General features: G+C 36.7%; 1 protein-coding gene across 4 annotated transcripts in view; it reads left to right on the top strand.

Annotated features, from left to right (window-relative positions):
• Positions 1–19,370, top strand: part of LOC149491273 (BPTF-associated chromatin complex component 1-like) — a 31,250-nt gene extending 11,880 nt beyond the window's left edge. For 2 of the 4 annotated variants that reach the window (XM_089698518.1, XM_089698533.1), the window contains exons 2-5: positions 16,885–16,976; positions 17,307–17,408; positions 17,861–17,966; positions 19,004–19,370. In XM_089698518.1, the coding sequence (XP_089554644.1) occupies positions 16,885–16,976; positions 17,307–17,408; positions 17,861–17,966; positions 19,004–19,111 (408 nt within the window). In that variant the 3' untranslated portion in view covers positions 19,112–19,370. Of the gene's footprint in view, positions 1–3,462; positions 3,504–15,784; positions 15,831–16,884; positions 16,977–17,306; positions 17,409–17,860; positions 17,967–19,003 lie in introns of those variants that run through there. The other 2 variants (XM_089698531.1, XM_089698526.1) reach the window with 2 other exon arrangements.
• Positions 19,371–20,327: the final 957 nt, after the last annotated feature.

The following is a 20,327-nucleotide window of genomic DNA, read 5'->3' as shown; positions in this document are numbered from 1 at the left end:
AATTGAATATTTTGTTAACTGAAGAATAAAGTCTATCTAGCTGTTTATCTGGGCATTGAAAAATCGGCCCTTAGTCAAATTGGGAAAAATAAATCCATTGAAAAGTTACATAGATAGTCGTATTTCTCACTGGACGAAATTTTATTTTATTACTAGCTGCTCCGCGCGGTTTCACCCCCGTGGCTCCACCCCTGTTGGTCGTAGCGCGATGATATATAGCCTATAACCTTCCTCGATAAATGGGCTATCTAACACCAAAAGAATTTTTCAAATCGGACCAGTAGTTCCCGAGATTAGCGCGTTCAAACAAACAAACAAACAAACAAACTCTTCAGCTTTATAATATTAGTATAGATTAAAAGTTGTAAAATGTAGCTTTAAAATGTAACATTTCAATGGACTAAATGTCTTTTTTTATAAATTGAAAAGATTATCTTTTTAAATATTCATTTTAATGGGAAGTTAAAATTATGTTTTTAAATATCAATGTTATTGTAAATAGAAAGCTTTTTTTGTCCAACTAAAAAGACAATTGACAAAATACTTGAGAAAAATCACATTCGATTATTATATATTTGCGATTTTAATTTACCTGAAAAATGCGAATTATTTGGAATTTATGTGTATGTATGTATGTGTTCAGTAAATCGACTAAAATTATAAATAAAACCATCATATTTAACCCTAGATAGCTAACCTCCGTCGAATCTAATAAAATCCCATACATAGTTGCCTATTTTAACGGTGCACACAAATGTTTTATCTCGGCTAGCCAACTCAGTCGCCAAGGAGTTATAGTGGCACAAGTTCAGGTAAGTACTATAATTATTCAGCATTGCCCTTCGTTTCAACGGGTCATAAGCTTAAACGTTATTATTGTTATAATGTGCGTTAATATTTTTTGTAAATAGAAGTGTGTTTTTTCAAGGTTTTTACCTATAAGTTCATGCAGAAATGCAAAATCTCACTATTGGTTCACCAGGTGAACGATAAAATCAAGAACGTGTTTTTAGAGCAATCGTCCACCACTCAAGGCCAGCAGACATCAGACCAATCAGGCTTAATATCAATGATCAGAATATGAAAAAGGGTCCTCTCAGCTTCCTTGGGAGGAGAAAGCCTTAAAAAGAAGACATAGGCGAAGTGCGACTAAAAGAAAAAGCGTGTGAGCAAAAGTGCTTCTACAAGATGTAAAATAGCGATATGATGTGAACAGAGAGTTGGTCTTTGTATCACTTGTGCTAATTTTATTGTTATTGTTTTATGTTATAATAACACATAATTATATGTTTGAATGATAAAAAAATGAAAAAAAAGCGATTTTTATTTTACCCTCCAAAGTTTATTCTAAGATCTGTGCTATTTTACAATTAAGCTATTTAACTAAAATTAAAATTATTAAGAACCAACAAGACGTGCATTTTTATTTACCTGAAAACAACAAGTTTATGTTTTTATTTACGGAGAAAAAAATACTTTCTATATACCCGTCGGGCTTAATCGGTCACCGTTTCGGAAGGTCAGCTATCTGGGGTTAAAAAGTTTCAGAAGTAGGATTAGTCTGTGCGAAGGTTTAATTATTCAGGGATCAGCAAAAACATTATATATTTGTATGACGCTAGTGCGAATTTGTCGAGTTATTACTTCAGTAGGTATGTGACTCTTTTTTTTCTGGTGTTCTCATTTGATTTAATACAACAGTTTCATGTTGACGTGACATGTTTTTATTGACTATTAGGCTAGATTTTCGATATTTGGTGAAAATAACGAAAAAAATGTAATAAAAAAATTGTGTTTAGGACATAAAAGACAAGTTTTCACCAAATTTTGAAGGAAAAAAAACTTTGTTAGAAATAAAAATAACTAAAATCTTGGTAATTGAATGTTTCTAATGAAATTTGAGGTCATGTGAAAAAAGTTTCACAGCAAAAGTTGTAGATCGTTTAATTACCTACAACTTTCAGAATTCTGATGGCGATATTTTTGCATCCTTGATTTATGTTTGTTAGTGTTTGAAATACATAATTGATTAATTATTTAATCGTGTCTCAATCGATCGAGTTTGCCCGGGATATTCTAGATGTTTCTTATGCATTATAACCTAATTCGCATGTCCATATATTATTCTGAAGGCGTACAGCCTTCCTACTTATTGACTTTTAAGCGAGGTTTGATATTTTCGACAAACAATATCTGGTGATTTGAGTATCCGGTTTTTTTCCATACACATAATAGAGACAGTGCGTGGGGATTTCTATGGCAGTCCAAAACTACAAGCTTTAAAAGAAGCTTCTTTCCGCGGTCAACATAACCCGACTTCTTCAGCTCGTGTTAACAAACGGGTACGAATTATGTCATGAGTGGTTTATACGCAGATTAGATAAGTGTGGGAAATTGCGTTTTCTGCAACATTTCGTCGATAGATAGAACTTGTCGGGATGTTACAGGTCTTCTTTTAAGTAAAATATCTATTGCGCATGCGCGATGCCTATGCGTAGGCTTACTTTAATACTTGATATTAAGTATATCGATTTTTTTTTTATTTTAACATGGGAATTGGAAATATAGAAATTATAACAAAGGACTATTCACACTTAATCTGGTATTATCATTTTTCGTTATTGAAGTTACATAGGTAGCGTCTTCGGCAAGAGAATTTTTAACAGTCTTTAGTTACGCTGTGCCGTGCTGTGCCTCATTACAGTTAAAACTTTCCAATGGATTGCTGGGTCTTTCAAGTCATATAATATCATACCTATTCTATCGAAAAGCATTTTTGTTGTTTGTCTCGGTTTTTCTAATCAGATCTCGGCTCGATTAGTCGTAGTAGTAGAAGCATAGTAAAAAGAGAGAAGTAGGCCAACTCCCGGTGTTTAGGAGGGCACGGTACCTAAAAATAGCGAGGCGCAAGGTTGTCACTAGTCACATATTTTGAATATTAATTTTATAAACAAACACCGAGCGCTCACAGCAATGGCGCGACCATCACGAGACCGGCCCCAGAGTAGGAACCGAGCGGCATTGTGTGCGTCTGTACGTACATGAACCGAGGGCGTGGCCAAGCGCTCCACGATGTACCTTTGTTCGAAGATAACATACTTTTCTCTTTATACTATGGTAGTAGTAAGGAATACTGGGAGCTGTTTTGTGTCATTTTACCGATAACAATATATATTTAAAAATGTGTAGTTATAATCAAGATCTTGTATATTACCATCGATCAATCTAGATTGTTCGGGTAGGTCTTCGCTTTTGTCGACCTATTGCGCATATACAGTGCTTAGCGAAAGACCTAAGTCTTGCATCATAAGGTAGTTTGTTAGATTTGATAGGTATATTAACATAGGGAGCCTAAAAATCTACAGACATGCGCTTAGGTGCAGTTGTGTATTACGCATGCGCGAATTTCTCGTACCTTTCCTTCAGTGCCAGATTTATGGCAGTTGTTTCTTTTTCGTCAAAGTGAACGCACGGCCTTTCAGTGACATGCTATGGAATACAAAGTAAGTTAACATTTTCTTACAGAAGTGGACACTGGTGCTTTATAGTTCGATTATAGAGCAATATCTTCATAGCGTTGCCAGATATCTCACAAATTAACAAGTTTTATAAGGGCCATCGATAAAATTATTTAGGAATTGTTGTTGTTTTCTGGAACTTTTCGTCGATCGATCGAGCTTGCCCGGGTACCGTAGGACCTGTTGCGCATGTGCGATGCCTAGGTCTTGCATCCCTTAGCTTAGCTAGATTTGATAGACCGTATATTATGTGTGTGACCTGGGGATCTGCAGCCATGTGCTTTAGTGCAGTTGTACAAAACGAATGCGCGAATTGGAGACACCTTCGCTGCTTGCTCAGATTTATTGCAGTTCTTTCTTTTTACTTGAATCTATCATACGGCCTTTCAGTAACATCCTATGGAATACAAAGTACTTGAAATTTTTATAAGAAGTGGCTGGGGGAGCCTGACTGTAGTATAGTTCAATCAAACGAAACATCTTTGCTTTCTGGAACTTTTCATCGATCGATTGAGCTTGTCCGGCGAATAGCAGGTCTTCCTTTTGGCCAACAAGCAATGGCGCATGTGCTTGTCCGACGACTTATATACTTACCATATTTTAATGATATCCAGAGTGGATTTTTGAGACGGGTCAATAAGAGCACTTACTTTGACTTGTAGAAGATTATAGTTTTTCCGTACGAAATGTATGAGAAAAGTTTTTTGTCATTTTCTGTCATTTCTAGTATTCAAACCCAAAATGGTCCGTTATCGTCTTTTGAACCCTACATAAATTAGGATCGATGGCAACAATATTTTTTCCGGTAATTTATCTTTTTTTTCTGACCTTTCAGAATATTTAAAAAACTTATGGATTGTCTCCTAGGAATGTTTTCACGTCGCTGTAACGATTATGGTACCTGCCCTTACTGACCCGCCTCAAAAATATAAATGGGTATGTATATTAAAATAGTGGCTGGGGACCTGCAGGCTTGCGATTAGGTGCAATTGTATATTACGCATGTGCGAATTTTTTATTCCTTTCCTGTATGCATTGCAGTTGTTTATTTTTTGTCGAAGTGAACGTACGGCCTTCAAGTGACATCCTATTAAATACAAAGTACGTTCAAATTTTCTTAGAGAAGTGGGCAGTGGTGCTTGACTGTTCGATGAGGCAGCTCTCGATAGTTTTAATCGCTACGTATTGTCATTTTTGTGTTAGTGGATTGTATTATTTAACAGATAGTTATGTAGATAAGAATACGTTGACAGGGTTCTCTACGATAGTTTACTGAATTTACGAGTGCAATAAAGGCAAATTTAATGATATTGGGAAACATTTTTATTTTCATCGATCGATCGAGCTTGCCCAGGTTTCTGCAGGTCTTCGCTACGGTATACGCCCTATTGCGCTTGTGCAATACCTAGGCATTGATACCTACCTTAAGCTAGATTTGATAGGTATATTAATATATGGAGCCTAAAAATCTACAGACATGCGCTTAGGTGCAGTTGTGTTTTACGCATGTGCGAATTTCTTGTACCTTTCCTTCAGTGCCAGATTTATGGCAGTTGTTTCTTGTGTGTCGAAGTGAACGCACGGCCTTTCGGTGAAATGCTATGGAATACGAAGTAGGTTAACATTTTCTTACAGAAGTGGACAGTGGTGCTTGATAGTTCGATTATAGTTAGCTCTCGATAGTTTTAATCGCGATTCACTATTCGAGACTCGAGAGATGGTTCAATAGATAAGGATATTTTGATAGCGTTGTATTTAGGGCGATAACATCTCGGAAATTGAAAGGTTTCTTAAGGCCATCGATATAATATATTTCGGAATTGTTCTTGTTTTCTGGAACTTTTCGTCGATCAATCGAGCTTGCCCGGATTAAAGTAGGACTTGTTGCGCATGTGCAATGCCTAGGTCTTGCATCCCTTACCTTAGCTAGATTTGCCAGTTGTTTCTTTTTCATCGTAGTGAACGCACGGCCTTTCAGTGAAATGCTATGTTATACAAAGTAGGTTAACATTTTCTTACAGAAGTGGACAGTGGTGATGGATAGTTCGATTATAGTTAGCTCACGATAGTTTTAATCGAGATTCACTTTTAATTTTGAGTCTATTTTGTTGTTTGAGAGACAATTATGTAGATAAAAATATTTTGATTGGGTTGTATTTCTGGGCGATATACGATCTCACAAATTCAACGGTTTTGTAAAGGCCATCAAACAAACAAATAAATAATTTCGGACTTGTTCTGGTTTTCTGGAACTTTTCGTCGATCTATCGAGCTTGCCCGGGTTACTGTAGGTGTTCTGTTTTTCTGGAACTTTTCGTCGATCGATCGAGCTTGCCCGGGTTACTGTAGGACCTGTTGGCTGTTGCTCATGTGCAATGCCTAGGTCTAGCTAGATTTGATAGGTGTATTAAAATATGGAGCCTAGGAATCTGCAGATATGCGCTCAGTTGCAGTTGTACATAACGCATGCGTGACTTTGTTGTACCTTTCTGGCAGTGGCAGATTGAATTTTTTTTTCAAATTATTTATTTGAAAATTTGAAAATTTGAATTGTTATAGTTCGAGAGACAGTTCTGCGGATATGAATATTTTGAAATTTCATTTGAGGGCGATATACTATCTCAAAATGGACAGGTTTTATTAGTGCCATAGGTGAAATTAATATCGAAATGATTTATGTTTTCTGGAAGTTTTCGTCGATCAACCGAGCTTGCCCGGGTTACTGTAGGACCTATTGCGCATGTGCAATGCGTAGGTCTTGCATCCCTTACCTAGCTAGATTTGATTGGTTTTTTAAATCTGCAGACAAGCGCTCAGGTGCAGTTGTCTATTACGCATGCGCGACTTTGTTGTACCTTTCCTGCAGTATCCATTGATTGAGTTTGTTTCCTTTTCGTCAAAGTGAATGCACGGCCTTTAAGTGAAAACTTATTGTATAAAAAGTAGGTTCAAATTTTCTTACAGAAGTGGATAATGTTTCTTGATAGTTCGATAATGGTTAGATCTCGATAGTTTTGATCGCGATTCATCATCACTAATTTGATATTTCATTCAATTTAATTTAAGAGATGGTTCGGCGGATCAGAATATTTTGATAGAGTTAAAGAGGGCGATATAGTATCTCAAAATTGACAGGTTTTGTAATATAGGTCAAGTTAATATCGGAATGGTTCATGTTTTCTGGAAGTTTTCGTCGATCGATGGAGTTTGCCCGGGTTACTGTAGGATCTGTTTCGTATGTGCAATGCCTAGGTCTTGCATCCCTTATCTTAGCTAGATTTGATTGGTTTATTAAAATAGGGAGCCTTTTTTTATATAGTGCTGAAATCTTCCAAAGATACCCACGGCCCCCGGGGAAGGAGCCGTGGGTTATGTCGGATTCTTACCGACTAAAACCCCACTGTGTTCCGTCGAGCCGCTTTAATGATGGGGCCGCGGGTATTTGTTAGAATTCTTCCGCGACCAAAATAGGGAGCCTGGGAATCTGCAGACATGCGCTTAGATGAGGTTGTGTAGTACGCATGCGCGAATTTGTTGTACATTTTTCCTGTTGTAGCAGATTGATCGCAGTTGTTTCTTTTTCATCGAAGTGAACGCACGGCCTTTTAGTGAGAACTTATGGAAACAAAGTAGGTTCCAATTTTCTTACAGAAGTGGACAGTGATTATTGCTATATCTCTATAGTTTTAATCGTGATTCCTTTTTTAATATTCTGCTAGTCTATTGTATAATTCGAGAGATAGTTCTATAGATAAGATTATTTTGATAGCGTTGCATTTGAGGGTGATATACCATCTCTGTAATTGAAAGGTTTTATAAAGGCAACCGATAAAATCTATTTCGGAATTGTACTTGTATTCTGGAACTTTTCGTCGATCGATCGAGCTTGCCCGGGTTACTGTAGGACCTGTTGCGCATGCGCAATGCCTAGGTCTTGCATCCCTTACTTTGACTAGATTTGATAGGTGTATTAATAAAATACGAAGCTTGGGAATTGCAGACATACACTCAGGTGCAATTGTGTATTACGCATGCGTGACTTTGTTGTACCTTTCTTGCAGTGTCATTTGATTGCAGTTGTTTCTTTTTCGTCAAAGTGAACGCACGGCCTTTAAGTGAAAACTTTTGGTATAAAAAGTAGGTTTAAATTTCCTTACAGTAGTGGGCAGTGAGTGGTTCTTGATAGTTCGGTAATGGTTAGATCTCGATAGCTGAAATCGCCATACACTATTTATATTTTGAAAGTCTATTTTGTTGTATGAGAGATAATTCTATGGATAATAATATTTTGATAGCATTGCATTTGAGGGCGATATACGACCTCATAAATTGAAAGGTATTGTGTGGGCCATCGATATAATTATTTTGGGAACTATTCTTGTTTTCTGGAAATTTTCATCGATCGATCGAGCTTGCCCGGGTTACTGTAGGACCTGTTGCGCATGTGCAATGCATAGTTCTTGAATCCCTTACCTTAGCTAAATTTGATAGGTATATTATGTGTCTGACCTGGGGATCTGAAGGAATGTGCTTTAGTGCAGTTGTGTTGTACGCATGCGCGATTTTGTTGTTCCTTTCCTGCAGTTTCAGATTGATTGCAGTTTTTTATTTTTTGTCGAAGTGAACGCACGGCCTTTCAATGAGAAGTTATTTAATACAAAGTACGTTCAAATTTTCTTACAGAAGTGTGCAGTGGTTTTTGATAATTCGATTATAGTTTTAATCGCGCTTTGTTTTCCCTACTTTGGGAGTCAGTTGTATAGTTCAACAGATGGTTCTTTAGATACGAATATTTTGATAGCGTTGCATTGGAGATATTTCAAAATTGACAGGTTTAGTAAGGAGAAATAAATATCGAAATTGTTCTTGTTTTCTGGAACTTTTCGTCGATCGATCGAGCTTGCCTGGATATTGTAGGTCCTGGTGCGCATGTGCTATGCCTAGGTCTTGCATCCTTTACCTTGGCTAGATTTGATTGGTTTATTAAATCTGCAGACAAGCGCTCAGGTGCAGTAGTCTATTACGCATGCGCGAATTTATTCTACCTCTCCTGCAGTGGCAGATTGATTGCAGTTGTTTCTTTTTCGTCGAAGTGAACGCACGGCCTTTTAGTGAGAACTTATGGAAACAAAGTAGGTTCCAATTTTCTTACAGAAGTGGACAGTGATTATTGCTATATCGACTATATAGTTCTCCCTCTTTAGTTTTAATCGTGATTCATTGTGAATATTTTGCTAGTCTATTGTATAGTTCGAGAGATAGTTCTATAGATAAGATTATTTTGATAGCGTTGCATTTGAGGGTGATATGCCATCTCAGTAATTGAAAGGTTTTGTAAAGGCGATAAAATCTATTTCGGAATTTTACTTGTATTCTGGAACTTTTCGTCGTGTATATAGTTCGAGAGATATGATTCTGCAGATAAGAAACATTTTGATAGTTTTATTTGAGGGCGATAAACTATCTCAAAATTGACAGGTTTTGTAAGTGCCATAGGTCAAATTAATATCGGAATGGTTTGTTTTCTGGAACATTTCGTCGATCGATCGAGCTTGTCCGGGTTACTGTTGCGCATGTGCAATGCCTTGGTCTTGCATCTCTTAACTTAGCTAGATTTGATAGACGTATTAAAATATGGAACCTGGGAATCTGCAGCCATGCGCTTTGGTGCAGTTGTGTATTACGCATGTGCGAATTTCTTATGCCTTTCCTATAGGGCTAGATGCATTGCAGTTGTTTCTTTTTCGTCACAGTGAACGCACGGCCTTTTAGTGCAAACTTATGGAATAGAAAGTACGTTTATATTGTGACAGAAGTGGATAGTTAGCTCTCGATAGCTCTGGTCGCGATTCATAATCACCATTTTGATGGTTAACATAGTTCGAAAGATAAGAATATTTTGATATACAATCTCAGAAATTGAGATGTTTTGTAAAGGCAATCGATAAAATCTATTTCGGAATAGTTCTTGTTTTCTGGAAGCTTTCCCCGATCGATCGAGCTTGCCCGGGTTACTGTAGGACCTGTTGCGCATGTGCAATGCCTAGGTCTAGCATCCCGTACCTTAACTAGATTTGATAGATGTATTAAAATAGGGAGTGATTGAATTCAGTTCTAGAGATGGTTCGGCAGATAAGAAGAATATTTTGATAGAGATAAGTTTGAGGGTGATGTACTATCTAAAAATTGACAGATTTTGTAAGTTCCATAGGTGAAATTTATATAGGAATTGTGATATCTAATATTTTGATAGTTGATTGTTCAATGTTCGTTCGTTCGTTGTATGCAGTGGTGGCTCAGTGGTGAGAACCTCGGACATCGGCTGATGATGATGATGTACATCGCTCGAGAGACGGTTCTGCGGATATGAATATTTTGAAATTTCATTTGAGGGCGATATACTATCTCAAAATTGACAGGTTTTATTAGTGCCATAGGTGAAATTAATATCGAAATGGTTTATGTTTTCTGGAAGTTTTCGTCGATCAATCCAGCTTGCCCGGGTTACTGTAGGACCTATTGCGCATGTGCAATGCCTAGGTCTTGCATCCCTTACCTTAGCTAGATTTGATTGGTTTTTTAAATCTGCAGACAAGCGCTCAGGTGCAGTTGTCTATTACGCATACGCGACTTTGTTGTACCTTTCCTGCAGTATCCATTGATTGCATTTGTTTCTTTTTCGTCAAAGTGAATGCACGGCCTTTAAGTGAAAACTTATTGTATAAAAAGAAGGTTCAAATTTTCTTACAGAAGTGGATAATGTTTCTTGATAGTTCGATAATGGTTAGATCTCGATAGTTTTGATCGCGATTCATCATCACTTATTTGATATTTCATTGAATTTAATTTAAGAGATGGTTCGGCGGATCAAAATATTTTGATAGAGTTAAAGAGGGCGATATAGTATCTCAAAATTGACAGGTTTTGTAAGTGTCGATCGATCGAGCTTGCCCGGGTTACTGTAGGACCTGTTGCGCATGCGCAATGCCTAGGTCTTGCATCCCTTACTTTGACTAGATTTGATAGGTGTATTAATAAAATACGAAGCTTGGGAATTGCAGACATACACTCAGGTGCAATTGTGTATTACGCATGCGTGACTTTGTTGTACCTTTCTTGCAGTGTCATTTGATTGCAGTTGTTTCTTTTTCGTCAAAGTGAACGCACGGCCTTTAAGTGAAAACTTTTGGTATAAAAAGTAGGTTTAAATTTCCTTACAGTAGTGGGCAGTGAGTGGTTCTTGATAGTTCGGTAATGGTTAGATCTCGATAGCTGAAATCGCCATACAACTATTTATATTTTGAAAGTCTATTTTGTTGTATGAGAGATAATTCTATGGATAATAATATTTTGATAGCATTGCATTTGAGGGCGATATACGACCTCATAAATTGAAAGGTATTGTGTGGGCCATCGATATAATTATTTTGGGAACTATTCTTGTTTTCTGGAAATTTTCATCGATCGATCGAGCTTGCCCGGGTTACTGTAGGACCTGTTGCGCATGTGCAATGCATAGTTCTTGAATCCCTTACCTTAGCTAAATTTGATAGGTATATTATGTGTCTGACCTGGGCATCTGAAGGAATGTGCTTTAGTGCAGTTGTGTTGTACGCATGCGCGATTTTGTTGTTCCTTTCCTGCAGTTTCGGATTGATTGCAGTTCTTTATTTTTTGTCGAAGTGAACGCACGGCCTTTCAATGAGAAGTTATTTAATACAGAGTACGTTCAAATTTTCTTACAGAATTGTGCAGTGGTTTTTGATAATTCGATTATAGTTTTAATCGCGCTTTGTTGTCCCTACTTTGGGAGTCAGTTGTATAGTTCAACAGATGGTTCTTTAGATACGAATATTTTGATAGCGTTGCATTGGAGATATTTCAAAATTGACAGGTTTAGTAAGGAGAAATAAATATCGAAATTGTTCTTGTTTTCTGGAACTTTTCGTCGATCGATCGAGCTTGCCTGGATATTGTAGGTCCTGGTGCGCATGTGCTATGCCTAGGTCTTGCATCCTTTACCTTGGCTAGATTTGATTGGTTTATTAAATCTGCAGACAAGCGCTCAGGTGCAGTAGTCTATTACGCATGCGCGAATTTATTCTACCTCTCCTGCAGTGGCAGATTGATTGCAGTTGTTTCTTTTTCGTCGAAGTGAACGCACGGCTTTTTAGTGAGAACTTATGGAAACAAAGTAGGTTCCAATTTTCTTACAGAAGTGGACAGTGATTATTGCTATATCGACTATATAGTTCTCCCTCTTTAGTTTTAATCGTGATTCATTGTGAATATTTTGCTAGTCTATTGTATAGTTCGAGAGATAGTTCTATAGATAAGATTATTTTGATAGCGTTGCATTTGAGGGTGATATGCCATCTCAGTAATTGAAAGGTTTTGTAAAGGCGATAAAATCTATTTCGGAATTTTACTTGTATTCTGGAACTTTTCGTCGTGTATATAGTTCGAGAGATATGATTCTGCAGATAAGAAACATTTTGATAGTTTTATTTGAGGGCGATAAACTATCTCAAAATTGACAGGTTTTGTAAGTGCCATAGGTCAAATTAATATCGGAATGGTTTGTTTTCTGGAACATTTCGTCGATCGATCGAGCTTGTCCGGGTTACTGTTGCGCATGTGCAATGCCTTGGTCTTGCATCTCTTAACTTAGCTAGATTTGATAGACGTATTAAAATATGGAACCTGGGAATCTGCAGCCATGCGCTTTGGTGCAGTTGTGTATTACGCATGTGCGAATTTCTTATGCCTTTCCTATAGGGCTAGATGCATTGCAGTTGTTTCTTTTTCGTCACAGTGAACGCACGGCCTTTTAGTGCAAACTTATGGAATAGAAAGTACGTTTATATTGTGACAGAAGTGGATAGTTAGCTCTCGATAGCTCTGGTCGCGATTCATAATCACCATTTTGATGGTTAACATAGTTCGAAAGATAAGAATATTTTGATACACAATCTCAGAAATTGAGATGTTTTGTAAAGGCAATCGATAAAATCTATTTCGGAATAGTTCTTGTTTTCTGGAAGCTTTCCCCGATCGATCGAGCTTGCCCGGGTTACTGTAGGACCTGTTGCGCATGTGCAATGCCTAGGTCTAGCATCCCGTACCTTAACTAGATTTGATAGATGTATTAAAATAGGGAGTGATTGAATTCAGTTCTAGAGATGGTTCGGCAGATAAGAAGAATATTTTGATAGAGATAAGTTTGAGGGTGATGTACTATCTAAAAATTGACAGATTTTGTAAGTTCCATAGGTGAAATTTATATAGGAATTGTGTTAACTAATATTTTGATAGTTGATTGTTCAATGTTCGTGCGTTCGTTGTATGCAGTGGTGGCTCAGTGGTGAGAACCTCGGACATCGGCTGATGATGATGATGTACATCGCTCGAGAGACGGTTCTGCGGATATGAATATTTTGAAATTTCATTTGAGGGCGATATACTATCTCAAAATTGACAGGTTTTATTAGTGTCATAGGTGAAATTAATATCGAAATGGTTTATGTTTTCTGGAAGTTTTCGTCGATCAATCCAGCTTGCCCGGGTTACTATAGGACCTATTGCGCATGTGCAATGCCTAGGTCTTGCATCCCTTACCTTAGCTAGATTTGATTGGTTTTTTAAATCTGCAGACAAGCGCTCAGGTGCAGTTGTCTATTACGCATACGCGACTTTGTTGTACCTTTCCTGCAGTATCCATAGATTGCATTTGTTTCTTTTTCGTCAAAGTGAATGCACGGCCTTTAAGTGAAAACTTATTGTATAAAAAGAAGGTTCAAATTTTCTTACAGAAGTGGATAATGTTTCTTGATAGTTCGGTAATGGTTAGATCTCGATAGTTTTGATCGCGATTCATCATCACTTATTTGATATTTCATTGAATTTAATTTAAGAGATGGTTCGGCGGATCAAAATATTTAGATAGAGTTAAAGAGGGCGATATAGTATCTCAAAATTGACAGGTTTTGTAAGTGTCGATCGATCGAGCTTGCCCGGGTTACTGTAGGACCTGTTGCGCATGCGCAATGCCTAGGTCTTGCATCCCTTACTTTGACTAGATTTGATAGGTGTATTAATAAAATACGAAGCTTGGGAATTGCAGACATACACTCAGGTGCAATTGTGTATTACGCATGCGTGACTTTGTTGTACCTTTCTTGCAGTGTCATTTGATTGCAGTTGTTTCTTTTTCGTCAAAGTGAACGCACGGCCTTTAAGTGAAAACTTTTGGTATAAAAAGTAGGTTTAAATTTCCTTACAGTAGTGGGCAGTGAGTGGTTCTTGATAGTTCGGTAATGGTTAGATCTCGATAGCTGAAATCGCCATACAACTATTTATATTTTGAAAGTCTATTTTGTTGTATGAGAGATAATTCTATGGATAATAATATTTTGATAGCATTGCATTTGAGGGCGATATACGACCTCATAAATTGAAAGGTATTGTGTGGGCCATCGATATAATTATTTTGGGAACTATTCTTGTTTTCTGGAAATTTTCATCGATCGATCGAGCTTGCCCGGGTTACTGTAGGACCTGTTGCGCATGTGCAATGCATAGTTCTTGAATCCCTTACCTTAGCTAAATTTGATAGGTATATTATGTGTCTGACCTGGGGATCTGAAGGAATGTGCTTTAGTGCAGTTGTGTTGTACGCATGCGCGATTTTGTTGTTCCTTTCCTGCAGTTTCAGATTGATTGCAGTTCTTTATTTTTTGTCGAAGTGAACGCACGGCCTTTCAATGAGAAGTTATTTAATACAAAGTACGTTCAAATTTTCTTACAGAAGTGTGCAGTGATTTTTGATAATTCGATTATAGTTTTAATCGCGCTTTGTTTTCCCTACTTTGGGAGTCAGTTGTATAGTTCAACAGATGGTTCTTTAGATACGAATATTTTGATAGCGTTGCATTGGAGATATTTCAAAATTGACAGGTTTAGTAAGGAGAAATAAATATCGAAATTGTTCTTGTTTTCTGGAACTTTTCGTCGATCGATCGAGCTTGCCTGGATATTGTAGGTCCTGGTGCGCATGTGCTATGCCTAGGTCTTGCATCCTTTACCTTGGCTAGATTTGATTGGTTTATTAAATCTGCAGACAAGCGCTCAGGTGCAGTAGTCTATTACGCATGCGCGAATTTATTCTACCTCTCCTGCAGTGGCAGATTGATTGCAGTTGTTTCTTTTTCGTCGAAGTGAACGCACGGCCTTTTAGTGAGAACTTATGGAAACAAAGTAGGTTCCAATTTTCTTACAGAAGTGGACAGTGATTATTGCTATATCGACTATATAGTTCTCCCTCTTTAGTTTTAATCGTGATTCATTGTGAATATTTTGCTAGTCTATTGTATAGTTCGAGAGATAGTTCTATAGATAAGATTATTTTGATAGCGTTGCATTTGAGGGTGATATGCCATCTCAGTAATTGAAAGGTTTTGTAAAGGCAACCGATAAAATCTATTTCGGAATTGTACTTGTATTCTGGAACTTTTCGTCGATCGATCGAGCTTGCCCGGGTTACTGTAGGACCTGTTGCGCATGTGCAATGCCTAGGTCTTGCATCCCTTACTTTGACTAGATTTGATAGGTGTATTAAAATACGGAGCTTGGGAATTGCAGACATACACTCAGGTGCAATTGTGTATTACGCATGCGCGACTTTGCTTTCCTGCAGTGTCATTTGATTGCTGTTGTTTCTTTTTCGTCAAAGTGAACGCACGGCCTTTAAGGGAAAACTTTTGGTATAAAAAGTAGGTTTAAATTTCCTTACAGTAGTGGGCAGTGAGTGGTTCTTGATAGTTCGGTAATGGTAAGATCTAGATAGCTGAAATCGCCATTCACTATTTATATTTTGAAAGTACATATATTTTGTTGTATGAGAGATAATTCTATGGATAAGAATATTTTGATAGCATTGCATTTGAGGGCGATATATTGGCGATATACGACCTCATAATTGGAAAGATATTGTGTGGGCCATCGATATAATTATTTTGGGAACTATTCTTGTTTTCTGGAACTTTTCGTCGATCGATCGAGCTTGCCCAGGCCTTGTACGGCCTGTTGCGCTTGTGCAATGCCTAGGTCTTGCATCCCTTATCTCGGCTAGATTTTATAGGTATATTATAATACGTAGCGTGGGAATCTGCAGACATGCGCTTAGGTGGGGTTGTGTAGTACGCATGCGCGAATTTGTTGTACCTTTTTCCTGGTGTGGCAGATTGATCGCAGTTGTTTCTTTTTCGTCGAAGTGAACGCACGGCCTTTTAGTGACATGCCATGGAATACAAAGTACGTTAAAATATTGCTTTTTTGAAGTGGATAGTAGGGCTTGATAGTTGATATAGTTGATAGATACATACAAGAAATATACTCCGATGTGCAATCGACATGCACTTTGTTTCACGTCTTTAATTCGCATGCGTGGGTTTAAGTAGGGTGTTGCCAAGGAGTGGTCTGTCCTGACTGGGTTTCTCTTTAATTCATATTTCATACACGTATAAAATAGTGCTGTGAATGCTTTTTTCTTTTCGAATGAATTAATTACCCGGAAAGATAGCAGATAGGTATGATGTTATAGTGCGCTGTTGAGCTACTGCGTTAGTTTTTTGCCAGGACTACTCGTTAAGATTTTACTCAGACTTATGTAGAGCTTGTGCCTTGTTCGTTCGCAGTATCGTTGTTGCGCAATCAAGATATTTCTTAAAACGTTATCAAGAAAAATCGGTACACTGATAATTGGCTATTTGGGTGTTCTTTATATCATATATTTTTGTCTCCATTGTTGAACTGCTTACGTTTAAGAATTGCCATCGTATATTTTACATATTGTATTCATCGTATCGTGAAACCCAGCGTGGGTTTCCAATTTCCCGTTTCTTCCCTTAAATATATGAGTGGGAGTTATATTTCTGTATTGATTTACACGTGGGAGTTGTATTCTATCGGGTGGATCGATAGAGCTCGCCGTCTGGGATTCTGCACATGCCCTTTAGGAGCATCTCCATGGCGCATGCGCGAACACCCCCGGTCCGACCGCCCGAGTTATCAATTTGTAGCATCGCATCGTCATGTTGAACATTCAAACAATTTAATAGATTTGATTCTAATTTATAATGTTTTTCGTTAGACTGTGAGTGTTCTGTTTCTTGGATATGATTATAGATTTTTCTATTAAATAAAAAAAAAATATTTTAATGTGATTCTACATTACTTTTATTGTCCTTCATAAAACTAACTGAAGCTCTTACGAAGATTTTTTTCCTATTGCCCCAGTCCAAGGATATATTACCAAATATTTGAAATTTGAATTTAAAATAACATATTGTATTTCTATTCTTTTCAGGTTGGGGAGATCTTTCGTGAAGCAGGCAGCGCTTTCAACAAACTATCCGAAATGACCATGTTGTTACATCCCGTTGGCGACTCACAGCCCGGGTGAGTCTGATTTCTATTAAACACTTAAATGAAATTTATTATATCTTGTGGGTACTTTTTAGTTAATCAGTGAATTAGACAAACAAATAGAGTAACATCCACTTGAAGACTCAAATTTAATATGAATTTGAATTTCTTGAAATAGTTTTAAAGTGAAACTTTTATTACATCGTCTCAAACTTTTTGGTCTGTGTAGCGCATGTCGCGTGACGGTCGAACCGTACGATAATTATCGTACAAATACGATAATTTTGTGCCTAAGTTTCACTTTTACCGTGGTTTCATAAATCCACACAACATTTTTTTAATTAAATTACTTATATATTTCAGCGGCAAATGGACGGAAGAAGAGATTGAAATGCTCAGGTCTTGCGTCCATCGTTTTGCCGTCGACCTGAACAAGCTCAGCCAGCACATCAAGAACCGAACAGTGTAAGTATGAATTTTCATATCTTCATAACGTTAATTCTATAGTTAACTAGCGGTCCGCCCCGGCTTCGCCCGTGGTACATATTTACTTTTTCTCTTCATAAGAACCATCCTCGTACTTCAAGGAATATAATAAAAAAAGAATTATCTAAATCGGTTCAGCCGTTCTCGAGTTATGCGCTTACCAACACATTTTGCGATTCATTTTTATATAGTTAATTAAATACTATTAAACAGTTATAATTGCTAAATTTTTAATTGAAAAACGAACCGGAAATTAAATTATTTTGTACTACGTACCTACTTGAGTCATCAACGTACTCGACGGTTTTATTTTGACGTATTTTCCAAATGTATTCAAATAAATGACTAATGATTTTGACTGTCCTTTGACTCAGAAATATCTATTTTTTAATCAAGCACCAATTCAATGAAGCGCGTTCCCCCCTTTCCAGGTCGCAAATCCGTACAACATTAAAAAAGAAAGCATTCGAAGACGCAGGTATACCGGTCCGTCAGGTTAACAGCACGCTGAACACCGCCCCGCCGCCCACACAGCAGGTAGTCTCGTCACTGAGCCTCCTCCAACCGAACGTATTAGGAAAGAACGCCGAGGTTCAAACCTTCACTAACTAATTGAACACGCTGATTTTTTTAGTTAAATTTTTTTGGATTTTTTTATTTATTTATTTTTTTTTCTTACAAGTATCTACTATAATTATTATTTGTGTGACCTTTTTTAGTTTTCAGTTAGTGAAGTTTGAATTTTTGTTAGCCTCACGGCTGGTGCATGCGCTGTAAGGGGTAATGTTGATTTGAGCTTGACGAATCACGGTAAGCTAATTAGGTTTGCCCTAGTAAGAATTTTTTTCAAGGTTTGAACAGAATATTGAATGGTTCCGCAATTGAGATAAGTGCTAGATTTCTCTCAAATTCTCTTATATTTGACTGTTGGCAAAAAAATTGGTAACACTATTTAAAAATTTAATACATAATGGAATGAATTATAGTATTTCGACAGAGTATAAGAGAAGTTGGAAGATACTTTTTGTAGTATTTTAGAAGTAGTTAGACATTTTGGGGAAAGGGATGCAATGATCACGCTTCTCGAAATTTGAAGCTTTGAACTATACAACGAGTAACATAAGTATGTACAATAGCTGAAAGCAAAACAGAAATGGTCATGTCACTATGTTAGACGTTGTACGGTGTGAAGGTGATATGATAATTCTAATTAATATGAAATTATGCTCTTTTAGTATAAGGTCGAATTGCCTTAAAGTATTAGATATAATGAATTAAAAGATTAATTTATCCTTTTGTATGTTCAGTAACACCAATTTTTGGTTCAATTGCCAAAATTGTGTTCACAGAACTCAATCTTTTGAATTACATATTTCAAATTTTCTGAAATGCAAAATAATTCACTCAAGCATATGCCTAAACATTAGACTGTCTTATTTCTAAGACAGTTTTATCGTTTTACATGCCAAGTTTGTTTCATAAATTCATATGCCCACAAAAAATGTACCATACTATGGAAAATACACCAAATACATTCAAATGGAACACTTCTCACAGTTTCTATCAACTCGCAGGTAACGCTGAACATGTTAAACGCCTCTGAGACCGAGGTGGACGTGGAGGGGCTCAGCAACGACGTCAAGCTGGAGTTCGAGGCGGGCAGCGAGGAGGTGGCCACCTGAGACATGCTCTGCTTCACGTAGGATCGCCGTGGATTGGTAGCGCCCGTGTTGTCGCGGGGGGGGCTTCGTCAAACAGATACACGCACCAGACTGCCAGAGACTGATTGATGGGTGCATAGGTCGCGTTCACGAGTTTTTTTCGTTTGTTCGGTTATTTTTTTTTTTGCTAATACGGCCAGGACGCGTTGTGTTGATTTTCTGAAATTTCTATAAATTTTCACTTCAAAGATATTTCAAAAAATTTCCATTGTCTATGTTTTTTTTGAATTGGTTTTGACGGTTGATCTGCATTCTTATCTTGCTCTTGATTTATTATTCGGGAAGTTATTCTGTACTATAAATGATTTGCTCCTAACGTCTTGGTTCTATTAGCAAAAAAAAATTCATCGTTAAGTTAATCTCTGGACATTTATTTTAGGGAATTAGTTTCCTAACATTAATTTCATGACATTAATTTTTTCTTGACATAATTTAAATTAATTTTTAAAACTGCTTTGGATGAATAATTTTTTGAAATTATTATTAATTTACTGATTTAATAATAATTGTTTATTATGATTATTTTATGACTGTTTGACGAAGCTTAAAGGCCTTAGTGTTAAGTTACGTTATGTTACCGCTTTTATATATTTCATTTGCTAACTGTTTACAAAGAGGAGATCATCGGTTGATATTTACTTAATTTTGATATTTAATTATTAAGTCAATTCATTATTTTAATTCCAAAAATGAGTATGAATAAAGTTTATTTAGTGGGATGATTGATTTTAGTTTATTAAAACATATTATATTTTCTATGTTTACGTGTAAATCAGTTGTATAATATGTCGAGATTTAGTTTGTTAAGTGTTATTTTGGCAACCGATGGTCTCCTCGGAATATATTACAATATACAATTATTATTATTACAATCGACCATGCGCTACTCGTTATTTCGCAAGGTTCGTTATTGACAATGTTGTAAAGATGATAGTATTTTTGATATATCCATCTTATGACTCAACAATATTAATATAATTAGTTTTTTATTGTTAAGTTGACATAAGTAAATATTATGTTTCTGATTTTATTTGTTTTTATTTTCCTTTTATCGACATTATTACAGACATTATTTTCGACTTACGTGACAATACTTTTTTACTTTTTGTTTCATTTCTATAAGTTAAAATTTCTATTCAGTTTCGTTTGGTTTTTATTAGTTTTTATTGAGAAAAGA

Source organism: Colias philodice, chromosome 1 (assembly GCF_061535455.1).
Source record: "Colias philodice isolate Cphi_HAF_F1 chromosome 1, ilColPhil1 Martin Lab GWU primary, whole genome shotgun sequence".
Lineage (NCBI taxonomy): Eukaryota > Metazoa > Arthropoda > Insecta > Lepidoptera > Pieridae > Colias > Colias philodice.
Note: the sequence above shows the minus strand (reverse complement) of the source record. Positions and strands in the feature narration are given on the sequence as shown.